Raw genomic sequence first — 21,525 nt, 5'->3', positions numbered from 1 at the left:
TTAATTTAATTAGGCGATTTTTTTTGTTTTCTCCCTTATTTCAAATAATTCCCACAATTTAATAAGAATTCTCTATAACATAAATTCCGTGGGTTCTTACACTAATATCTTTAGCCGATACATCCATTCCTCTGCTGTGGGCCCCTTTCAATCAACAACCCACGGGCCACGGCTCTTCCGACGATCGAAGCGGATTTTCTTAGAAATATCTTCGGCCTCTTAAAATGTGAGGCGTAGAAATCGACTCAAAAGAGTTGCTGGAATTTTCAAAATAAAATAAAACAAAAATATGGAAGATCCAACTGGTCAACTTTCAGCTAGTACGCATGCTCGTAGGTAAGAGCTTGAAAGAAAGCAACAAATGACAAGGGGTTAGGGTTCCGTATGGGACGTAAGGAAACCTCTCCGTATAGTCCCAATAGCCTGCATAAGGGAAAAGTAAGTCCGGTGCAGTGAACTTACAATTCCTCAGCTCCACAAGTTCTGAAATTCACTAGCCCAATTTCCCTGTTAATTCTTGTTTAAAGATTAAAAATTTATTTTTCCCAAAGGTTTTATATTTCAATTTTCGGTTATCACACAAACTAGTTATTTTCTATCTTCTTTCTATCGTCTCTAGGGTTCTAATATACACATTGTTTGGTTCGCAGCGCATCACATGTACGGACCTTAAGCATCAGTGACTATTAAAAATGTACGGAATCATTTTTGTGACCGTTGGATCGGTAATTCAGGTAAGAATTTTTTATTTTCATTTTATAGACTTTTTCAAATGATGCAGAGTTGTAACTAGGTTTAACTTAGTTTCAATTTCTCATGGAACTGTATGTATACGTATATCATGCGAGTGAAGGCGCATGTAAATTAAATTGAAATCTTCGAATGATCTTATTCATAGCTAGTAAGATATAATGCAATAAAAGAACAAAGAGATAAAGAAGTGGAATTGCTCTTTCTCGATAAGTTTGTTAGACTTATAGCGAGAGCATATAGTGAGAACATATAGCGATTGTTAAAAAAAGGAATTGGGTCCATTAGCGATAACGAACAAAGAAAGGCGTTTATAATGAGCCAAAATGTGATCTTAAATGTTACGAGACCCGACTATTCCAACATTTTTTTTTAAATGTAACGCTACCCAATTAAATAAAATCTTTTGCAAATATAGGCTTCCCGTCTAAGTAATTTTATAAACTAATACTACGTATTATGCTTTCACGAGGAAAAGTTAACAACGCGCTTCTTTCAACACTTTATCGGACTTCGGAGTAAGGCACTCAAGCGAAGACGATTCAGATTCAGACACATGTTAATAATTAGACGCTTAACTCTAGTTTACCTATAATCGACCGAATAAACGGAGATCGTGAAGAAGCTGGAGATAGTGCTTGTTAAATTAAAAGTTTAGCCCGAAATAAGTAAATTTGTGCTTGCCGTCCGATTAATAATCAAACTTCTTTTTTTATTATTCTTAGACGGAATATGGGAACGACGTTTGGTTCTCGCTCCTAGACAGAGTGGGCTATCGCAACACAACCTTTTGCACTCACAGTATCTATCCGGACGTAAATAACGATTCAAAGAAGTGAGTGTCTTTTATTGATAAAATGAATACATGTTGGATTAGGACTTAGTTATGAAGCTGGCCAACGCTGCCGTGACAATAATCGCAAACGGTTGGACCGTGCAAGATTTCCTTGCTTACTTTGGCCGCTGTTTCATCCGTGCAGCTGGAACTTTCGGATACGAAAAGTTGATCAAAGTAAGTCGTAACTTTTTCTACTTCCGTCTTTTATGTGTGGGCCTGCAATTCGTTCCGTTCTGCGCAGTCCCGCGTACACATCAAATTGGTTCCGGTTGTCTTAGTGGCTTAGCCGGCCCATGTTGAAGTTGGTTAGAATTCCAACAGCCCATTCCAGTAATTCGGTAATTCCGTGAAATGACATCAACAGGATGACATATTGGGCAATTTCTTGAAAGGGAAGTTTGAATACAAGATTAATGATGCCGGCTTGAGCCGATTTCTGTTTTAGTGTTCACGTTCCCGAAGGCAGTAAACAATATGTGTACTTGAAATGGCTCTGATATGTGCACTTTATAAGTAAGTAAATGTGTAAACATTTTATAAGTAGCATGACTAGAAATCAATGGCTCAACCATAAAATGTTACCCTGACAGCGCACAGTATTTCGGATAATCTCATGTAATGACATTGTATCTTTCTAAGTGGAATGGGAAAGTATTAAATATCATTTCACTATTGCATCTGCTTCGTCCTATAAACCTCTAAACCGAGTTAAGTATTTTTAATTTATTTCATTTTGGTCGGGCGTGTCCGCGCGGGCTAGCGTTGCCCATACAATTGATTGAAGTACAAATTAATATATAGTGTTTGGTGTGAGAGACTAGGATTTGATTCGGGAAGAAAAGAGAGTGGGGGCGCTGAAGGTGATACAGAGGAAGTGGGAAAGCATATCGTAGCAGTGTGCGGCGATGGGAAGGGAAGAACAGTTCTAGGAAATGTAAGGATGTGCTAAGGATGCGTGGGTTTTGTACTAGAGATAAGAATAACCGATAATAAGCCCTCTGAGATGTCATTCAAACAATCGCAACACAGCACCGTTGTAGTCTTATTGTATTTAACTTAAGATTTCGAAAATTTTATATTGTTTCTTAATTGTTTTAATGTAGAGATGCGGACGATTTTTTTGCGACTTTCTTTCCGCTATCGATACTGTTCATCTCCATATGAAGTACAGATATCCTAAAATGGATCACCCTTTTATTTACGTTTTGGAAGAAGATGCTGAAGGTGCTTTAATACATTACAGGACATCTCGGTGCGGGTTTCCTCCATTTCTCTACGGTAATCGTTTTTTTTTTTTTTTTTTTTGTTCCCGTTACAAATGCTAATTTTTCTTCCTGAGCAAATTTTGAGTTAGATTCGGTTACCTTATTGCAGCGGCTGGCTTGCATGTTTTTCTTTACTTGTTTCTTGCTGTTCCAACGTTGGAAGTTATTTAAATTCGCCGCCATCTAAATAGATATTGACGACAGATGATGATTTCTACAGGTTTATTACGTCAAGTTGCTGCAGATTTCTATGGCCTTCAACTTTCGATGGGCCACGTTCCAGATGAGCCATGTGGTAATAATGAAGGAGGCTACAAGTACCAAATCCGCCTCAACTTTGACAACGGTGATTACATGGCCTGCAAAGCGATTGAACGCGGTGCCAGTATGGCACTAGAGCGGAAAGCAAACTTCCTCACCTCGACAACGGCCAACATTCAACAGGAATCGTTGCCTCAACTCTCCAGTTCCATTCTGCTGCAACTTTTCCCCTTCTGTCTGATTTTCCGTTCCGACTTAAAGATAATCGCTGCTGGCCATCAGTTAAAACAAATGTTTTTGTGGCGGATGTTGATCGGACAGATTCTGCCAGACGTTGCAAGATTGCGTCGTCCTAGATTAAACCTTACTTGGGACAACGTAAATCTATTTTTTTCTCAAATTGATACTCCAATTTGTAGTTAAACTTATATCTCCACTATTGATTTTCATATTTCTTTTGATTCAGTTGGTCACACTTCAGCGCGTCGCATGCGAACTCGAAATCATGCTGTCTAATAACACGGAAGAATATCAACTATCAAAGATTTGTAAAACTTTGCCAGACGAACCGAAGTACGAACAGCCTCTCCGTCTTTTTCTTCGTGGAGAGATGCGTTACGTGAAGGATTGGCAAGCCATCATATATCTCTGCAATCCGCTGTAAGTACGATATCTGAAAGGATAAAACCCTGGAAAAGAAAAGCAGTCAGTTATTGGTATCAGCTAAATTAACGTATTCCCTAGAATTAACAACATCGATGACCTGTCAGAGGTGGGCCTTGCGCTCAGCGATCTTAGTTTGCACGGACATGGTCGCGAATTGGTGATGACGGGACAGCAGCATAGTTCCAGGTAAAATTGAACTATTGAATTGTATTTGAGAAAATCACACGTTAACTGTATTATTTTAAGGTTGGAAGATTTGTACGAACGAGCCGAAGAGAAAGCTAAAGAGCTACAGGTAACTCATGAACTCCTTGACGAGTGGAAGCGAAGAGGAGACGAGCTGCTTTATTCCATGATTCCCGAATCCATCGCCGAGAGTTTGCGACGAGGCAAAGAACCTGTTGACACTTGTGAAGTAAGGCTTTAAGGTTATCTTGTTAGCTTTGTAAACTTGTACCTTAAAGTTCGATGGAAGCTAGCCAAACATTTCCACTTTCCGGAATTTCTAACGTCATTTAATTTGTTTTTCCAAATTAGGTTTTCGAATGTATCACCGTCTCTTTTGTCGAAATGACTAACATAGAAGACATCATGATAAAAAGTGCGCTAGAGGCTGTCAGCTGTATGAATTCCGTTTTCTCCGCACTGGACAAGATCGTTGACCATCAGCCTAATGTTTATAAAGTAAATTCACAATTCTCCAACAAAAGTGTTCACTCGTTAGTGTGTGAGTGTGATTAATGCAGGTGGAGACAATCGGAAATGTTTACATGGTCGTAGGAGGGGCACCGACAAGATGCGAGTCGCACGTCAAAGATATATTTTTGGGTACGTACATATGTGGTCATAATTTCTTTAAAAAAAAACCTAAATTAGTTTTGATTTTACCCGTCTAGTTGCCCTTGAATTCCGTGATGCAATCAATGAACTATCTACAAAGGTTGGGATACCCGTCGAAATTCGCATAGGTTTGCTATCATTTGCTATTCACATCTCCATCAGTCATTCGTGATGAATATTGATAACAAATTATTTTTAGGTATTCATTCCGGTCCAGCGGTTGCTGGAGTTTTGGGAAGGAAAATGCCTCGCTATTGTTTTTTTGGCGACACTATCAACACTGCGGCTAGAATGCAAACAACCAGTTTGGTAAAAAATAGTATTCAGCTATTGTGGCGTAGTAACGTTGTCGTGAATTAATTTTTTAATCGAATTTTAAATGTTGATCTAGCCGGGGAAAATTCACATTTCTAGTACAGTGTACAACCTGATGCAATGCTCTGCCGAATTCCTCTTTGAGAAGCGAGGGATCGTGATGATTAAGGTAATTCATTGCAAGTTATCTGACTTTTTTTTTATTTATCGTCAAAACTTCTTATGGCAAAGAATAAACTAATCTTTTTTTTTTTTTTTTTGCTTCACTCGAATTCGATATTAAACAGGGAAAAGGTGAAATGAAAACTTACTGGCTTTTGCAATACCAACCGCTTCCTTATCGTTAAAGGATAAGGTGCACACATGTACGGAAATTTGGATTAAATACAAAAAACAAAAAAAAAAAAAAAACATTTGACTAATGACTAGCAACGTACTGCTATACCAACTTCGTACCAGGAGAATTCAGGATTCGGGAAACATGTGAATGGGTTATTGAATTTTATTCCTTATCGTTAATTGTCCCATAACCATTTGAAAATTGAATGATGTCATTTCAATTGCGTACTAACGAGAGGATGCTGGTGGTATCCGACCAGAAACAATAATGAACTGCAGCTGCATGAATAGGCTATTCTTTTCTATGCACAACACTGTCATTACAAAGTCTTTTACTCGTCTGTGTGTGTCTCAATCTGTGCATTTGTAGGTTTACCTTTTACACGCTACGGCGCTGAGTTGGGCAAAATGTAGAGACTTTGTATTCCGGAACAATAACAGCAGACAATATAGTAAACATATTGTTCGTAATTTATACCACAAGTACGTAGTTAGTAGTATAGGAAGTGAGTGGTGACGCATACCGTACAGTATGTTTCCCTCACATATATACACTGCATTGTCGATTTCTTTTTAGCTGTTTACATGCTTAGACTCAAACTTAAAGCGTAATTCGCTTGTTTGAATGTACAAAACCAATTCCACCTAATGCTTAGCAATTCTGAGTTTGCGTCAAAATCCATGTGGATATACCTTTTTTACGAAGAACATTTTCTCCACGGTGGTATTGGTATTGTATGCTATTATAGAGGTTTTTCCATTTGGTTCGTGTAAGTAGAGGGAAAAGTCGTGCGGCTAGTCGACTAGTGCGCACCATGGCGGTGGATAGCCGAAACTTGCTGCAGACTTTGCTTGATCCAAACGATAGTCACCGTAAGGCCATGTACTGTAACCTGTCAGGCTGTCAGCAGCAAAAGTGAAACCTGTTTTTTTTCTTAAGTGTTTAAAATGACAAAAGGTTTTTGTTTCATATGTTCAACTTATGAAAAAAAAAAGAGATCGCCGAAGTTTTTTCAAAGTGCCAGAATGCAACATTAACAGTAATTCAATTGAGAAAGAACTCATTTCACTTTAAAAAAACTTCGGCGAACTCTTTTTTTTTCATAAGTTGAACATATGAAACAAAAACCTTCTGTCATTTTAAACACTTAAGAAAAAAAACAGGTTTCACTTTTGCTGCTGACAGCCTGACAGGTTACAGTACATGGCCTTACGGTGACTATCGTTTGAATCAAGCAAAGTCTGCAGCAAGTTTCGGCTATCCACCGCCATGGTGCGCACTAGTCGACTAGCCGCACGACTTTTCCCTCTACTTACACGAACCAAATGGAAAAACCGGTTTTTCCATTTGGTTCGTGTAAGTAGAGGGAAAAGTCGTGCGGCTAGTCGACTAGTGCGCACCATGGCGGGGGATAGCCGAAACTTGCTGCAGACTTTGCTTGATCCAAACGATAGTCACCGTAAGGCCATGTACTGTAACCTGTCAGGCTGTCAGCAGCAAAAGTGAAACCTGTTTTTTTTCTTAAGTGTTTAAAATGACAAAAGGTTTTTGTTTCATATGTTCAACTTATGAAACAAAAATAGATCGCCGAAGTTTTTTCAAAGTGCCAGAATGCAACATTAACAGTAATTCAATTGAGAAAGAACTCATTTCACTTTGAAAAAACTTCGGCGATCTATTTTTGTTTCATAAGTTGAACATATGAAACAAAAACCTTTTGTCATTTTAAACACTTAAGAAAAAAAACAGGTTTCACTTTTGCTGCTGACAGCCTGACAGGTTACAGTACATGGCCTTACGGTGACTATCGTTTGGATCAAGCAAAGTCTGCAGCAAGTTTCGGCTATCCCCCGCCATGGTGCGCACTAGTCGACTAGCCGCACGACTTTTCCCTCTACTTACACGAACCAAATGGAAAAACCTCTATATCAACTATGTCCTCTGAGAAAATAATAATCCCTTTCCCGCGAAATCAGACGTACCTTTGCAATACTATTCCATATCGAGTCCAGTTGGTGGTGAGCAACTCAGACTGAAAGTTATACTGTGTCGCCTGTATTACTGTCGTAGCCTCTAGTCCTCTACATTGCACAAGGAAAATAATGCAACAAGAAAATGTATTGGGTTACTGTAATTCTATCACTCTTGAATAATTCATGGTCTCTACGGACATTTATGATAGTTGGTCTTTATTATTTTAAAATCTTGCCCGAAGCAGAAACTCATTCAATATTTTCGGGCACGTGTAATTCTAAATTTGAAAGAAAGTTTCACTTTTATAAACGTGGAACTGAGTTCATTCAGCTTACGTCAAAACAAAAGTTCACTTTTGGGTTAGTACAAGAGACAAATTATATTTTAACGACAAAATTAGATTTTGACAGTCAGCGATTGGATTTGTGTGTTATAGAAAGTTTTTAAATAAAGCGCGCGTTTTTATCGATTTTCTTCTTTTCTCAGAAAACCCCAAAAAGGTGACACTTTTGAAAAAACCCCTTGTGCGACGCTGGCCGTATCTCAGCTTTCACGTGTTTATATTACTAAGAAAAAAAAATGATTTAATCGGATCAATAAACTTTAATCAGACCGTCGCTTTCCATGTCAGTCTATGTCTGCGTAAAAATTTCTTATGCACGAATTATGCCTTGATTTAATAAACAGACAAGACAGCCTAATGAAAAGAAATCTTTTCGTCTGCATAGTAGACCTATAGGCTCAAGGAATCAACATAAGCATCTACGAAGTTAGTACGCATGCTCTTTCGTTTGAAATATGGAAAATATATGAAGCAACAAATGTGAAAGGGTATACCGTACCGTACGTATACTGGAAGACCAGGGAATACCAAGATATGGGTCTATACAGTCGGATGCGTGAGTTCCGCGTCCACCAAACGACTCCTATTGCTTGCCGAGTAAAGAACACAATTTCCCTTTTGTCGTTTCAAGGTTTATTTAATAACCTGACATCCTTTTTTTTTAGCTGGGTACTTTATCTCACTTCTCCTTTCACCATTTGAGTTTCTTGCAGTTACAAATATAATAGGCGCGCCAATCCCCATCACCTGGGAAACCCAGTCACTGGGTGTGAAAGGGTCCATATTGTGACGATAGCAACGGAAAAATTGTGTGAAGAACCTAATACAATTTGCCAATATTATTATTCTAGATAGAAACTTGGCGAGCATATAGTGAAAGTGAATATTTTTTAAAAAGCGAAATCGATTTTCTCTCTTCTGCCATCAATCTGCCGTCAGTTACTCGGACCCATTCGATATGTACGGACTTATTTTCGAGACCATAGGCTCCATTATTCAGGTGAGAAATATTCTTATTATATGTGCTGCGATATAAGCTGAATCGACTTAGCACTTTTGTAATATTCTTTTTCATAATTCCCTTATCAACGTTACAAGCTTATTTTTTTATATTAAATTAATTTAAGCAATTGGAGAAAATGAAGGGTGGGGATTAACATTGACTAAGAAGATCACGAGAGTATTGATTATTAAAGTTTAAACGAGTTTAAATCTTTAAATGCGCTTTAGTGTTTGAAAAGCTGCCAGAAGACTTGTGAGATCTAGCCCCATTACATTTAAAAATCAAACAAAATCAGGGATAGAATTTTTGTCAAAAGAATATAAAAAGTGATTAAAAAACCATGGGACCGCGTTCTATTTGCGTTAAGAATTTGCGTAATATTGACGACATAGACGTGATAAAAGTTGTCGACCGGAATGTAACGCGAACTAAGAATTAAGTATGCTTATGTAACTGAAAAAAAAGCAGAGTTATAGATGTCTATATAGCTCTGAAAAAAGCGTCCGAAAAGAGCAATTCAAAGAATTTTCTGAACAAAGAGGAAATCATGCGTATTTGAACAAAAATTCTCTATAGTAGGTCTACTGTAAACAATCTTAACATTATTTCAGTCCAAGAAAAACAGTCAGTGGCTCGTGCAAGTTGCACTGGCGCGTGCATTTCTCAGGGGGGCTGATCGATGTGACTTATTTATTCTGTCGTATAAGTAGTACGTAGTTTGCCTGCTGCCTTGTACAGTGTACCATATGTTTACTCTAAACGGTATTGCTAGGCTCTTCCATTCTTATGCATTACGTAGATTTGTGCATGCATGTATTCTCCTTTGTATTCATAAATTCAGACATGTAATTTCGTACAGATGAAAACAGGATCACCGTACCTGAAAACCTCCACTGTGAAAGGGCTTCCGTTTCCGTAATCCAGCTTAATCGTACTTATTACCTTTTTGTTCTTATAGAAACAACGAGAATTCAACAACTTTTGTTTTTTGATTACGTATTTACCTCTTGCTTTATTCAGAAATGTATTATACTTGAATTCAGCGTTGTTTGAAGTTTGTTTCAGACTTCTTATTTCACGGTTATACGGTGCTGATGTATCACAACAACAAGTTAAGTTCGACTTGATATTGAATTTTTGTTTATGTCTTCTTTGCAGGCAGATTACGGAAATGACGTCTGGCTTTCGCTTCTTGAAAAAGTGGAATACCAAAATACCACCTTTTGCACTCACAGTATCTATTCGGAAGTAAATACGATGCAAGAACTCGCTTTTCAATGAAATTCAAAATTTTTAACTCTTAATTTTTATATGGGTATATATGTAAGGACTTGGCGATTAAAATGGCAAATGTAGCCGCTAATTTAATAGCCGACGGCTCGACACCGCAAGATTTCCTGACCTATTTCGGCCGATGCTTCATCCGCGCAGCTGGACCCTTCAAATATGAAACGTTAATCAAAGTAACTAAAAAAGCCATTTCCAAGATATTTCTCAATTTAATGTTATATAGTCTTTATCCGGCTGAATCGAACACAAAAGAAATTGATTCCGGTACCCAAACCAGTAATATTTTTGAAAACGCCAGACGTAAGCGGATGAGAGCAAAATTGACAATTTTAGAAGGAAACATAAAATGCTGGATTACAGTCGATAGCAGAGCCGATTGTATGCCGACGTCTCACTATATGGCGGTTGAAACTTTTTAAAAAAGTTTTGTCCGTTTGGAACTGCTACATATCGATTCAAGCTTGTCTAGCGGACGTTTCCGCGAAAGGAAGTCATTCTAACTTGGCTGGAGATACGGGTTGTGAATGAATGCCTAGAAACTTACCAAAGAACCATGCAGAGACGAGTTGCGTCAAAAAAGAAATATTAACATGCGACGCTTGTGTTGAAAAGACGAATGAACTGCAGAGTGTGTGTCTTTTTTGCAAGTTCCATTTATGTCAACAAATAAGAAATGAAAAGGAAATGGAAGCCTTTGCGATTGCGTTATCCGTCCTTTATGATGCAGCCTGAATAATATAATGTCATTTTTTCCTTCTTTCTGACGAGCAGAGATGCGGACGATTTTTTTGCAACTTTCTTTCCGGAATAGATAGCGTCCATCTGCACATGAAGTACAGATATCCTAAAATGGATCATCCCTTTATTTACGTCTTGGAAGAAGATGCGGATGGAGTAGTCATTCACTATCGGACATCCAGAATTGGCTTTTATCCATACCTTTACGGTAATCGTAAGACGTAAGACGTAAGAAATATTGAAAAGTATAATTAGAATAAATAAGTTAAACGAGGAATCAACTGCAACGAGTGCTATGAATTGGATTCTCCATCCAATTTCGTTGTAAAGATACCCGTAAAGATCCACCGATTCGAGGGGGGGGGGGGAATTATTTGTGAAATTTTAAATCTAATATGATTCGCAAATACTGCTGTAGTAAATAAACAAAACGGGTATTGTTTAATTTTTGCTTTTTTAAAAAAATTCCGTGCTGAGCAGTTCTAAAAATTCCCATAAGGCGGTATACTATGTAACATCCATGTATAAATAAGTTTAGTGCTAGGAAATAGGAATCTTCTCGAAAATAAAATATACTTTATCGTAATAAATTAATAATTCATTTTTAACAGGCTTACTGGATCAGGTTGCAACAGATTTTTACGGCATTCGTCTTGCCGCTGGAACATTTTCTCAAAATACCTACGGCAACAGCGAAATGGGCTACCAATACCGAATTCGGATCAATTTTGACAATCGTGATTACATGGCCTGCAAAACGATTGAACACGGTGCCATGGCACTAGAGCGGAAAGCAAACTTCCTCACCTCGACAACGGCCAATGATTACCAGGAACCGTTGCCTCAACTCTCCAGTTCCATTCTGCTGCAACTTTTCCCCTTCTGTCTGATCTTCAGTTCTGACTTAAAGATAATTGCCGTTGGCTGTCAGTTAAGGCTAATGTTTTCTCGTCGGATGTTGATCGGACAAATTCTGCCAGACGTTGCAAGATTGCGTCGTCCTAGATTAAACCTCACTTGGGACAACGTAAATATTTACCTACATAATATCTAGTATTTAATTTTACTTGTTCCTCCACTATAAAAGTTGATTGTTTTTAATTTAGTTAGTCACACTGCAACGCGTCGCATGCGAACTGGAAATGATGCTGGCTAGGAATACGGAAGAATATCCGCTATCAAAGGTTTGTAAAACTATGCCAGACGAACCGAAGAACGATCAGCCTCGTCGACTTTTGCTTCGCGGAGAGATGCGTCACATGAAAGATTGGCAAGCCATCATGTATCTCTGCAACCCGCTGTAAGTTTGAAAAAAAAAAAGAAGTGGACGGCTGATTATATCGCTGCATTTTTGCACCCTAGAATTGACAACATGGAAGATATGTACGAGCTCGGCCTCTCTATTGGTGATCTCAGTTTGCATGGACATAGTCGTGAATTGGTCATGACAGCACAACAACATAACTCCAGGTAAAACGTAGGTAGAAACATATTTTTAAAAATCACGTTAACTTTGTCGTTTTAACAGCTTGGAAGATTTGTACGAACGAGCCGAAGAGAGAGCTAAAGAGTTACATAACACTCATGACCTTCTTGACGAGTGGAAGCGAAGAGGGGACGAGCTGCTTTATTCCATGATTCCCGAATCCATCGCCAAAAGTTTGCGGAGAGGCAAAGAACCTGTTGACACTTGTGAAGTAAGGCTTCAAAGTTTTCTTGTTAGCTTTGTAAACTTGTACCTTTAAGTTCGATGGAAGCTAGCCAAACATTTCCACTTTCCGGAATGTCTGATATGAATTAGGCTAACACATTTCTTCATTTCTCTTAATTTCAAATGTTTTACGACATTTGGTGATGCCAAATTTTTATTTAGGCTTTTGAATGCATCACTGCCTCTTTCGTCGAAATGACAAACATCGACGACATCATGATCAAAAGTGCGCTAGAGGCTGTCAGTTGTATGAATGCCGTTTTTTCTGGCCTAGACAAAGTCATAGATCAACACAACGTTTACAAGGTAAAAGTGAATATTAGCCAGGCGAAAGTTCTAATTGAAATTATTTCTTGGGTTTCTGGTGCAGGTGGAGACTATTGGGAAAGTATACATGGTAGTTGGTGGGGCACCGACCAAAAACGATACGCACGTCAAAGACGTCTGTATGGGTATATATTATTAAATATTCCATCGAGGAATGTAGTCTATCATTGAACTATTATTTTCTAGTGGCTCTTGGATTCCGTGACTTGCTCAACGAGTTATCAGCGAATAGCGGCATGCCAGTCGAGATTCGTATAGGTTAGCAATTTTCTTCTTGTAGTTAACTGCCCATATCAACAACTCTGAAATAAATATCGCGCATAACATTTCCAAGGACTTCATTCGGGCCCTGCAGTAGCAGGACTTCTCGGAAGGAAAAAACCTCGTTACAGTTTCTTTGGTGACACTATCAACACTGCAGCGCGCATGCAAACAACTAGTTTGGTATACCAACATTACATAATCCAGCAATCATATTTTCAAATCTAATTTATCCTGTTTAGCCTGGTAGAATTCAGATTTCCAGTGTATCCTACAACCTTCTGAAATCCTTTGTGGGATTCGATTGCAAGATTCGTGGAACCGTAATTGTCAAGGTGATCCACCAATAATAAGTGGAACTGCTTTATTCGGGTATTTTTCGTGAACGTGTCTGACTACAATTTAAAATTTGTATACCTATTCCACATTTAGGGCAAAGGAGAAATGGAAACCTATTGGTTATTGAGATACCGTTCCCCTCCGCGATAGGTTTGTGAGCATCCAACAGCTCCGCAGTTTGTTAAAAATGTTACCTCAGATATGCTGGAAATTTTGTTGGGCACATTTGGCTGGACAGAGTGGTGCCTTCCGGTTCTAGCGCACTACGTGGACAGTGTCACGTACTTGTATTCAATCTTTAGTCTTTAAAATATACACTTACCACTAAAAGGTGTATAAAATAAGGTAAGTTTCATGTCAAACTAGTGATCACACAATAATGATCTCAAGTACTCATTTAAAGTCAAATGTACCAGCAAATTAAATTGTCTTATATATCATTGGATATTATTATGCCCAATACTCCAATTGTCTTTTTTTATATACACATCACATTTGTTTAATTATCAGTTTAATCGTGTTATTTGCGAATGATTTGATGTCTTTACAGTATGATTAATAAGTCGTTAGTAGATGTTAATTAACGTAACGTTTGTTTTATGTGATGTAAGAAATTATATGGATATAAAAATACAAAATGTTATCATTGAAATATGTAATTAGCAAGAATAATAGTTTACATAGTAATTAGTCTTCCGTTTTTCCGACATACCGTCTATAATTGTATTGTGCGACACACGACATCCCACAATTCATTCGATCGACTTCAGCGTTTTTTACAGATCTGCTCGATCCGACCATTTGGATCCGCACCAGTTGATGCGCAGACAGTCGATGCGCATGATCGCTACGGCAGTCATTTGCGTGCATAAGTTGTGGTGCACTTGTCGAGTATAAAAGTAGAAAGCAGAATGAAAGCGATTACATTATTCATTTGCTGGTGCTAATTACGACGTAACGAGTCCAACTTTTTCAACCCAGTCACCGTCAATTTCTAGTGAACGCTGAGCCTTTGAAAGTTAGAAAAGTTGAGTTCAACATGTACGGTATGATTTTTGAGACCATCCAAAATATCTTTCAGGTAAAATACTTATGCGGACGACGTTGCATTCAACCGTGTAAGCTAAATTCATTGGTTTTTAAAGTTGGAATATGGAGAACAACTCTGGCACGCTCTCCTAGAAAAAACCAACTATCGCAACACTGTCTTCTGTACTCACCAAACTTATCCGGATGTATGACAAAACTTTTGTCTGTTACCTTACCAGATCAGTTAAACAATAATTAAAAACAAATTTTCATTTTTAAATTCGTTGTCATTAAGGATTTGGTCATGGAATTGGCCACCGCAGCTGCAGAAGTTGTCGGGAATAGGTTGACGGAGCTTGATTTCTTGAATTATTTTGGGCGCTGTTTTATCCGCTCCTTTGACCAATATGGTTACGACAAGATCATTAAAGTAATTTCATTTTGATTTACAATTTTTTATTTCATTTTTGAGTAGCATAAAATCTTTGTTATAGACACGCAACGTTAATTAAGTAATTTGTTTGATTGCTTTTAGGCTGGTGGTCGTTACTTTTGCGACTTCCTGACCGGCATCGACAATATCCATTTACAAATGAGATACATGTTTCCCAAAATGGTTTCGCCTAGCATGTACATCTCGCACGAAGATGCTGATGGTGTTTTGCTGCACTACCGAACTCCACGCAGCGGCCTTTGCCCTTACCTCAGAGGTAGAGTCAATTAAGCTTGATTCACAGTTATTGATTGGCCAATAATCGCGTGATTAAAAAGCGTGTAGCGCTGTTCCGCGAAGAGCTAATTGCATGTTTCCCTTTCTTATCTTATTGGTAATACATAGGTCTGCTCCTTCAACTTGCGAAAGACTACTTTAATATCGAACTTCTCGTCGAAGAGTTAGCTAGTGAACCCACTGGGGAGGATGAATATTACCAAAATCGATTCCGTCTTCATTTCAACAATCGGGACTATTTGGCTAGTCGAGAGATGATGAACGGTAGCAATCTTAATCTTGACGTGAGTATGGTATGACGCAAATACATTGGCTGGTTGAGACTAGAATATGATGCAATTTTTCCTTTTCAAATCAAAGAGGGCAATAATGTCTTCAACGTTGTCTAGCAATGCCCTGTTACAACTCTTTCCATTTGCCCTAATCTTTCGTTCTGATCTTAAAATAATAAGCACGGGCAAACAATTAAAGATCATGTTCATGGATGGAATAATTGGACATAGCCTTGACGAACTAGTCAAGATGCGTCGTCCTAGAGTTAACCTCACGTGGGATAACGTAAGTAAATGTATATAACATTTATACTTTGTGAAAAAAATAGCTAATTGTTCTTGAATTATTAACGTTCATAGATTCTTGGCTTACAGAAAGTTATGTGTGAAATCGAATTATTTTTGATCTACAAAAAGGAAGAAACAGTAGGCAATAAAACTTTACAGACCGTAGGAAATAACAAATCGGAGGAAAGTCGTCGCCTATTTCTGCAGGGCCAGTTCCGCTATCTCAAAGAATGGGATGCAGCAATCTTATTATTTCTGACAGTTTTATTTAAATTACCTCTACATATATCATTCTTAAATTGTATAGGGATGCTGTAATATTTCTTTGCAACCCTATCGTGAATAACTTAACGGATCTCGACGAACTTGGACTCAAACTCGACGATTTGAGCATGCACGGGAATGGTCGAGAAATGGTTATGGGAGGATTACAGCACAATTCCCGCCTGGAAGATTTATACGAACGAGCTGAGGAACGATCGCACGAATTGGAAAAAACCCACCAACTGCTTGAACAATGGACGGAGCGCGGAGATCAGCTGCTGTACTCCATGATTCCGCAATCGGTGGCTGATAATTTGCGTAAAGGAACGCATCCAGTAGATACTTGTCAGGTAATTTCATACCCACGATATTCAATACTAGTGTGTGGACACTGGTGAATTCATCGCGGTGTGTGTTGTACTTCGCAGAATTTTGAGAGTATTACAGTTCTATTCGTCGAACTTACAAACATTGAAATCAATGCGGATAATGCTTTGGAGATGGTAAAAAGCATGAATGCGGTTTTTTCCCAGTTGGATACTGTTGTTGATCGACACAAAGTTTACAAGGTGGGTTCAGTTTGTCACACAATCTATTTCAAATAATATATTCCATCAAATGAAACGCTTCGAATTGAAGGTAGAGACTGTTGGAAAAGTTTACATGGTTGTGGGAGGTGCTCCGGAAGAGAACAAGTCCCACGTCAGAGACGTAGCCTTGGGTAAAAATTGCGCATTTCATCGATTAAGATAGAATTTTACTTTCAAAGATTGATTATTGCAGTTGCTTTAAGCTTCCGAGACGAAATTAACGAACTTGTTAACACGACTGGAATGGACGTCCGTATCCGAACAGGTTTTCATTTAGATTCCTGAAGCAATGAGGGTAGAACTAAATGGCTAAGATATTGACGTTAATTCAGGTTTTCACTCTGGCTCGGCAGTAGCGGGAGTAGTTGGGCTTAAAATGCCTCGCTACTGCTTTTTTGGAGATACAATCAATACAGCGTCGAGAATGCAGTCGTCGTGTGATGTAAAGTTCAAGTGCACAAATTTCCTAGCTCGTTTTCCGTTTTAATTGTAATTTGAATTTTGCCGCCACAGCCGGGAAACATTCAAATGTCGTCAACCTCTTACAGCCTCCTTGAGTCGTTTTCCGGGTTTGTCTGCGAAAAGCGTGGGCTGGTAAAGGTCAAGGTGGGCATTGAATTGTCAATGTTTTATTCAACTAGTGTGCCGAAGCGAAAGCTTAATTTCAACTCTTTTTCCTACACAGGGCAAAGGCGAGATGCAGACTTATTGGCTGCTTCATCATCAGGAATCCGCAGACTAGACTGTTATTTATTATAGACATTTATAGACACTGTCGGTTAAATGTATTTCAAGTAGCAATCAGTATAATTAATAACCCATCGTAGACTGTGATGTTCAAGTAATAAGCTTGTATTCCACTACAAGGTGGAATAGTTGGAATACAATACATATATAGACATAGTGGAATACAAGCTTATTACTTATCTTCGAAATCGCTTTATTTTGTATGAGAAATAGTGCATTTAAAATTTTACCTCAAAATGGGTCTTCATTAAAATGACAGTCAACTCAGAAAGTCAATTTCAAGGGGTCATTGATGAAATCCCACACAACATCCTTGGCTTTGTTTCTATTTCATTGCCACGCTGGTATTTGTACTTTACACAATTAAATGTATATTTATGAAATTTAATTTATATTTGTACTTCATATAGATCATATGAAGGGATTGGATTCACACGATTTGTATCATACTGTTCGGATCAAACCTGGCCTTTTCATTTATTGTAGTGGCACTACAAAAAAAAATTCTCATTGATTGGCCAATTTACTCAAAGCTAGCCCCATATTTGAAAGAACTAGAGTTAGACCATACTGTCAAAATTGATTTTCCTGGGGTTATTGCTCTGATGATAATTCAAGCAAAATTGGATTTTGTTTTACTTCAATTCCATCTGGTCATTGTCCTGGAAGTGTAATGTAAGGTTTAATTTTGGTTGTTATTTATTATGTGATTTTTCATAGCTATTATTCTAGGTTTTTATATGAAGGTCCATTTGGTACAGTATTGTACACTGGTGATTTCAGGATAGCTAAAGGAGACAGTAGAAAATTCAAGCCTTTTATGTCAAATCCTTCCAGACCAGAATATGGGTTGAAGACTATTGATCATGTATACCTGGATTGCACATTTTGTACTGATTCAGCAAAGACTTTTCCTTCAAGACAGACAAGTGTAGATATTACAATAGATTTGGTCAGCAGTTGGATTGCTAAAAGTTCAGAGCACAAGGTATTATTTACTCTAGCTGGAAGAGGTTTCGGGGCAGAATTTCTATTCGTTGAAGTTTATCGAAAATTGAAGCTGCAAGTGCACACTTCAGATTTTAAACATCAAATTTACAGTAATTTGTCCGATATTAAAAACGCGATTAGTCGGCAACGGACGACCAGCATTCATGCCTGTGAAACCATGGTCAGTGCTTTTTGTTCTTGTCCTCCCTGGATTTCACAATCGTTTAATGACTTTAATTACAGATGTCATCAAAGAAACAGTCACCCTTTTTTAAGGATTCAAACAAGGTGCTCACAATTCGGTTGTCAACTCAGTGGCATTTGATGGCGGGAAAAAACATCGACAATAGAGTTTTGGTTGGTGAGGAAGGTGGAATCCAGCGAGTCCTGTTTTCGATGCATTCTTCACTGGAAGAGATTCAAGATATGGTACAAACACTTCAACCGCGTATTAAGGTTACGCCGATCGCTAAGCCTGATCTCGTCACAAAAGAAAAGGTCTTTCTTTTAGTAAGTCTTGATCACTTTATCACAGTTGCATTTAGCATTTTCTTTTTTTTTAAAGATTGCTCAACTTTTAGACTGCAAAGTTGCAATGCCCACCAGTCAATTCCGTTCCCGAAACAATGATGATTGATTGGAACCAAGGCCACTGGCCGCGTGGGAACCAAGGCCACCGGCTGCGTGGGAACCCAGGCCATAGCCAGCGCGACTCTAGAGACGCCCCCCTGCCAAAGGGATTATAAAAATTAGATTATACAAATTTAAATTTACTGTGATCCGCATACAATTCAGTGTTACTGTTTTCATTCACTATTTACGAAAATTGTCATCGTTAAACAATACGAAGCTAACAATATAAAACAATAAATAAACGATATTAAACAATCGAATTACTTTCTGATAGGTTTAAAGTTGATTATTAGCATCCTTCCCCCCCGATTGATTTTGATCCCGTGTTGTTTTCTTTGGAACTTCCGGCAAAAATTCCCTTGAGGGCTAAAGAGGAGGAGCCAAGAAGACAGAAGAGAGAAGACCATCTTTGAGAAAGCTCTGCCTCTCAGAGGAAAACTGGCAACAAAGCGAATTGCTTACCCTTCCCCCGCCAGTTCAAGTTTCAATACAATAGTAAAAAAAAAAAAAAATCTTGCGAGTGAAGAAGTGCTGAGTCGACGTCGGTAAAGCTACTTAAAAATTTCGTAGATTATAGTTCCGCCATGAGTTTTAAATTTCTGTGTGCAGAAATAACTTGGTCTAGAGAAGTCTATATGCCATTGAACCTTTTAATTAAGGCTACTTTGGAAAAAAACGATTTCCTCAACCAACTCGAATCATTGATTACACTTTCAGTCAGGTACTCTTGTCTTTTCCAATCTGATTACTGCTTGTGCAATTTGACCAAAAGTATTATACCAGGTTGATACGAAATGAAAATGCTAATGTTGAATCCCTGCAACATACCAACAAATTTGTGGAATTACTCGAAGAGTTTGTTTTTATCTTGAATGAAATCCATGCATCTTCAGATAAGGTATTTATATTATATTGGTTTTAAAACATATTACAAGGTTTTACTTCACTAATTCTTAATAGGCATTACCTGATTTTGATGTTAAAATAACACCACTGATTTATACATTTTTTGAATTAGTAGGACAACAATCGAGGTAATAAAGATTGATAATCACAAATAATTAGCTAGTTTTTAGCAAAGTTATTTTTAAGCAGACTCGGTGACTGTCAGAAGGAATTTGAGGCGAAAATAGTTAGATTTCTAAATAGATTGCCTATTCATCCAACTCTTCACATCACTCCATGGCATCGCACACTAGCATTCGTGACCAGTGTGAATTCCCTGCTTTCTGATGAACTTTCAGGTAATCTCTTTGTTAAATTCAAACAAAAGTATCTTGACCTAATTTCTCTGTCGAAAACAAAATTTAATAGAAGAACCAGCCATCCAAACACCTGAAGACTCGCATAATGTGAAATTGGTGACAAATGTGAATCCTCCCATAACCGAAACCACTGACGTTTGCTTATCTGTTAAGCATCAGGTGGAAAATCCAGCCAATTTTCCAACTCCATCACGCACTCCTCCACTAATTGAATTTCAAAAAGTTCTTCGAGAGCGCTTTCCTACGCCCTTTATCACTCCAACCGAGAAAAAGGCGCGTCGAGATGTCATACGAACCCTACGATCTCATCGTCGACCTCAGCTTTCATCTTGGAATGTCGTTGAGACCAGATCCCCCGCTCGCTACCGGAACTTGCGGAAACAGTTGTTTATCGATAGTGATTCACTTTCTAACTCTGTTGACCTACCGATACAGCCAATTGCGGAAGCAACTCCTCCTTCGCAACTGGCTGATCGTCGACAGACGACGAGTTGGAAACAGGTTCGTTTGCAAATTCCACCTTGCTGGGCCGATCTTATTGGAAACCACATCAAAGAAAATCATCCGTACGAGAAGCTCAGGTACCAAGAAGAAGCATCTGCGCGCTGGCCAATTGTTAAAATTTTTTGCACTTGTGCCCAATCCAAGAGAGATTAGAGATTTGTTCAATCTTAAGATTAGAACTTGTTCAATTTCTATAACTTTCTTAGTCATGACTTTGCATTTTGGTATCGTAATACAACCATGTGGCAACTGGTTTCTTGTTGGTGTCTATTGGTTTTTTGTTGACATCAAGAGAGTTGTTACTTGGCCGAGTACCCGGTGGCGGCTCTATATAATACGACTTTGTATTGATCCAAGCTACCAATCAATTATCCTTATACAGGAAGTTTTATCCCATCTGTTTGTGTGCGGTCGGTCGGCATATACACTTTTGAAAGCGAACTCGTCCGAATCGGGCCTGCAGTCCAAGTGCTGCAAAATTGTATATTGAATAAGGGATACGTTGAGGTGGTGGTACAATGTTTCTTGATGCACTCCCCAAAAAATAGAGTTAATTTTGTTACGTGTTCCGTTTCCGTAAGCAAGCAAACGATTACAGTAGTTTCGGTAGTTCAATCCAGTTTTGTCGTAAAAGTGAATCGAACCTTTTTCCGTCACTTGTATCCGGTTTGATGTAAGAAAAGTTTCCTTTATATTGAGTTCCAAAGAATACCGTTACGGCGGCTATGCAATTTACTATCTCTTCAGCCCTTCAGGTGGGTTTCCGGTTAACACACGAATGTAATCCTAGGACTTCTTTAGTTCATTTTATGTTTTTAAAAAATACAATTCGTTATAAGAGATCATAGGCCTACAAGCTACAACGCAGATTACTTTCAACTGTTAACCTTCAATTCTTTAATCAAAAGATTTCTTTAATATAAATTTTAAAATCGCTGATAAAAAACGGGAA

General features: G+C 38.2%; 5 protein-coding genes across 9 annotated transcripts; all 5 read left to right on the top strand.

Annotated features, from left to right (window-relative positions):
- The first annotated feature begins 231 nt into the window (after positions 1-231).
- On the top strand, positions 232-5,701 carry LOC124192090 (soluble guanylate cyclase 89Da-like). The gene is made up of 14 exons (XM_046585245.1): positions 232-734; positions 1,476-1,565; positions 1,628-1,762; positions 2,692-2,866; positions 3,074-3,492; positions 3,581-3,774; positions 3,859-3,966; positions 4,027-4,195; positions 4,318-4,464; positions 4,527-4,608; positions 4,677-4,748; positions 4,820-4,929; positions 5,012-5,104; positions 5,223-5,701. The coding sequence occupies exons 1-14, from the start codon at positions 693-695 to the stop codon at positions 5,280-5,282; spliced, it is 1,896 nt and encodes a 631-aa protein (XP_046441201.1). The 5' UTR covers positions 232-692; the 3' UTR covers positions 5,283-5,701.
- Positions 5,702-8,180: 2,479 nt separating this feature from the next.
- LOC124192091 (soluble guanylate cyclase 89Da-like) lies at positions 8,181-13,908 on the top strand. 5 transcript variants are annotated; one of them, XM_046585246.1, is made up of 14 exons: positions 8,181-8,592; positions 9,754-9,843; positions 9,924-10,058; positions 10,657-10,831; positions 11,235-11,650; positions 11,730-11,923; positions 11,986-12,093; positions 12,152-12,320; positions 12,497-12,640; positions 12,705-12,786; positions 12,848-12,919; positions 12,996-13,105; positions 13,165-13,257; positions 13,355-13,908. In XM_046585246.1, exons 1-14 carry the CDS (start codon positions 8,551-8,553, stop codon positions 13,409-13,411), a joined length of 1,887 nt encoding a protein of 628 aa, XP_046441202.1. In that variant the 5' UTR covers positions 8,181-8,550; the 3' UTR covers positions 13,412-13,908. The 5 variants fall into 5 exon arrangements, with proteins under 5 accessions (XP_046441202.1, XP_046441204.1, XP_046441203.1 ...); XM_046585248.1 differs by having other exon boundaries at positions 13,165-13,294; positions 13,355-13,895; XM_046585247.1 differs by having other exon boundaries at positions 12,705-12,780; positions 13,355-13,894.
- Positions 13,909-13,959: 51 nt separating this feature from the next.
- LOC124192092 (soluble guanylate cyclase 89Db-like) lies at positions 13,960-17,285 on the top strand. The gene is given in 14 exon segments (XM_046585251.1): positions 13,960-14,342; positions 14,407-14,496; positions 14,586-14,720; positions 14,826-15,000; positions 15,129-15,313; positions 15,381-15,578; positions 15,653-15,892; positions 15,895-16,194; positions 16,273-16,413; positions 16,484-16,565; positions 16,628-16,699; positions 16,767-16,876; positions 16,948-17,040; positions 17,120-17,285. Coding segments are annotated over 14 exon segments (1,920 nt in total). The 5' UTR covers positions 13,960-14,300; the 3' UTR covers positions 17,177-17,285.
- A 681-nt stretch (positions 17,286-17,966) lies between these two features.
- On the top strand, positions 17,967-18,967 carry LOC124192167 (protein artemis-like). Its single transcript, XM_046585350.1, has 3 exons — positions 17,967-18,352; positions 18,415-18,669; positions 18,737-18,967. Exons 1-3 carry the CDS (start codon positions 18,002-18,004, stop codon positions 18,806-18,808), a joined length of 678 nt encoding a protein of 225 aa, XP_046441306.1. The 5' UTR covers positions 17,967-18,001; the 3' UTR covers positions 18,809-18,967.
- Positions 18,968-19,233: 266 nt separating this feature from the next.
- LOC124191961 lies at positions 19,234-20,817 on the top strand. Its single transcript, XM_046585022.1, has 5 exons — positions 19,234-19,525; positions 19,588-19,702; positions 19,765-19,838; positions 19,900-20,048; positions 20,119-20,817. Exons 1-5 carry the CDS (start codon positions 19,389-19,391, stop codon positions 20,724-20,726), a joined length of 1,083 nt encoding a protein of 360 aa, XP_046440978.1. The 5' UTR covers positions 19,234-19,388; the 3' UTR covers positions 20,727-20,817.
- Positions 20,818-21,525: the final 708 nt, after the last annotated feature.

This window comes from Daphnia pulex, chromosome 4, assembly GCF_021134715.1.
Source record: "Daphnia pulex isolate KAP4 chromosome 4, ASM2113471v1".
Taxonomy (NCBI): Eukaryota; Metazoa; Arthropoda; class Branchiopoda; order Diplostraca; family Daphniidae; genus Daphnia; species Daphnia pulex.
This window is presented reverse-complemented; position numbering and strand designations above follow the sequence as displayed.

Coding starts and splice junctions, on each gene's coding strand:
- LOC124192167 (XM_046585350.1), top strand. CDS start 18,002: ATGTCAAATCCTTCCAGACCAGAATATGGGTTGAAGACTATTGATCAT. Junction 18,353..18,414: donor TTCATGCCTGTGAAACCATG/GTCAGTGCTTTT, acceptor CTTTAATTACAG/ATGTCATCAAAGAAACAGTC. Junction 18,670..18,736: donor ATCTCGTCACAAAAGAAAAG/GTCTTTCTTTTA, acceptor TTTTTTTTAAAG/ATTGCTCAACTTTTAGACTG.
- LOC124192090 (XM_046585245.1), top strand. CDS start 693: ATGTACGGAATCATTTTTGTGACCGTTGGATCGGTAATTCAG. Junction 1,763..2,691: donor GATACGAAAAGTTGATCAAA/GTAAGTCGTAAC, acceptor GTTTTAATGTAG/AGATGCGGACGATTTTTTTG. Junction 3,967..4,026: donor GGACAGCAGCATAGTTCCAG/GTAAAATTGAAC, acceptor TATTATTTTAAG/GTTGGAAGATTTGTACGAAC.
- LOC124192091 (XM_046585246.1), top strand. CDS start 8,551: ATGTACGGACTTATTTTCGAGACCATAGGCTCCATTATTCAG. Junction 8,593..9,753: donor CCATAGGCTCCATTATTCAG/GTGAGAAATATT, acceptor TCTTCTTTGCAG/GCAGATTACGGAAATGACGT. Junction 10,059..10,656: donor AATATGAAACGTTAATCAAA/GTAACTAAAAAA, acceptor TCTGACGAGCAG/AGATGCGGACGATTTTTTTG.
- LOC124191961 (XM_046585022.1), top strand. CDS start 19,389: ATGAGTTTTAAATTTCTGTGTGCAGAAATAACTTGGTCTAGAGAAGTC. Junction 19,526..19,587: donor TTGATTACACTTTCAGTCAG/GTACTCTTGTCT, acceptor GTATTATACCAG/GTTGATACGAAATGAAAATG. Junction 20,049..20,118: donor GCTTTCTGATGAACTTTCAG/GTAATCTCTTTG, acceptor AAAATTTAATAG/AAGAACCAGCCATCCAAACA.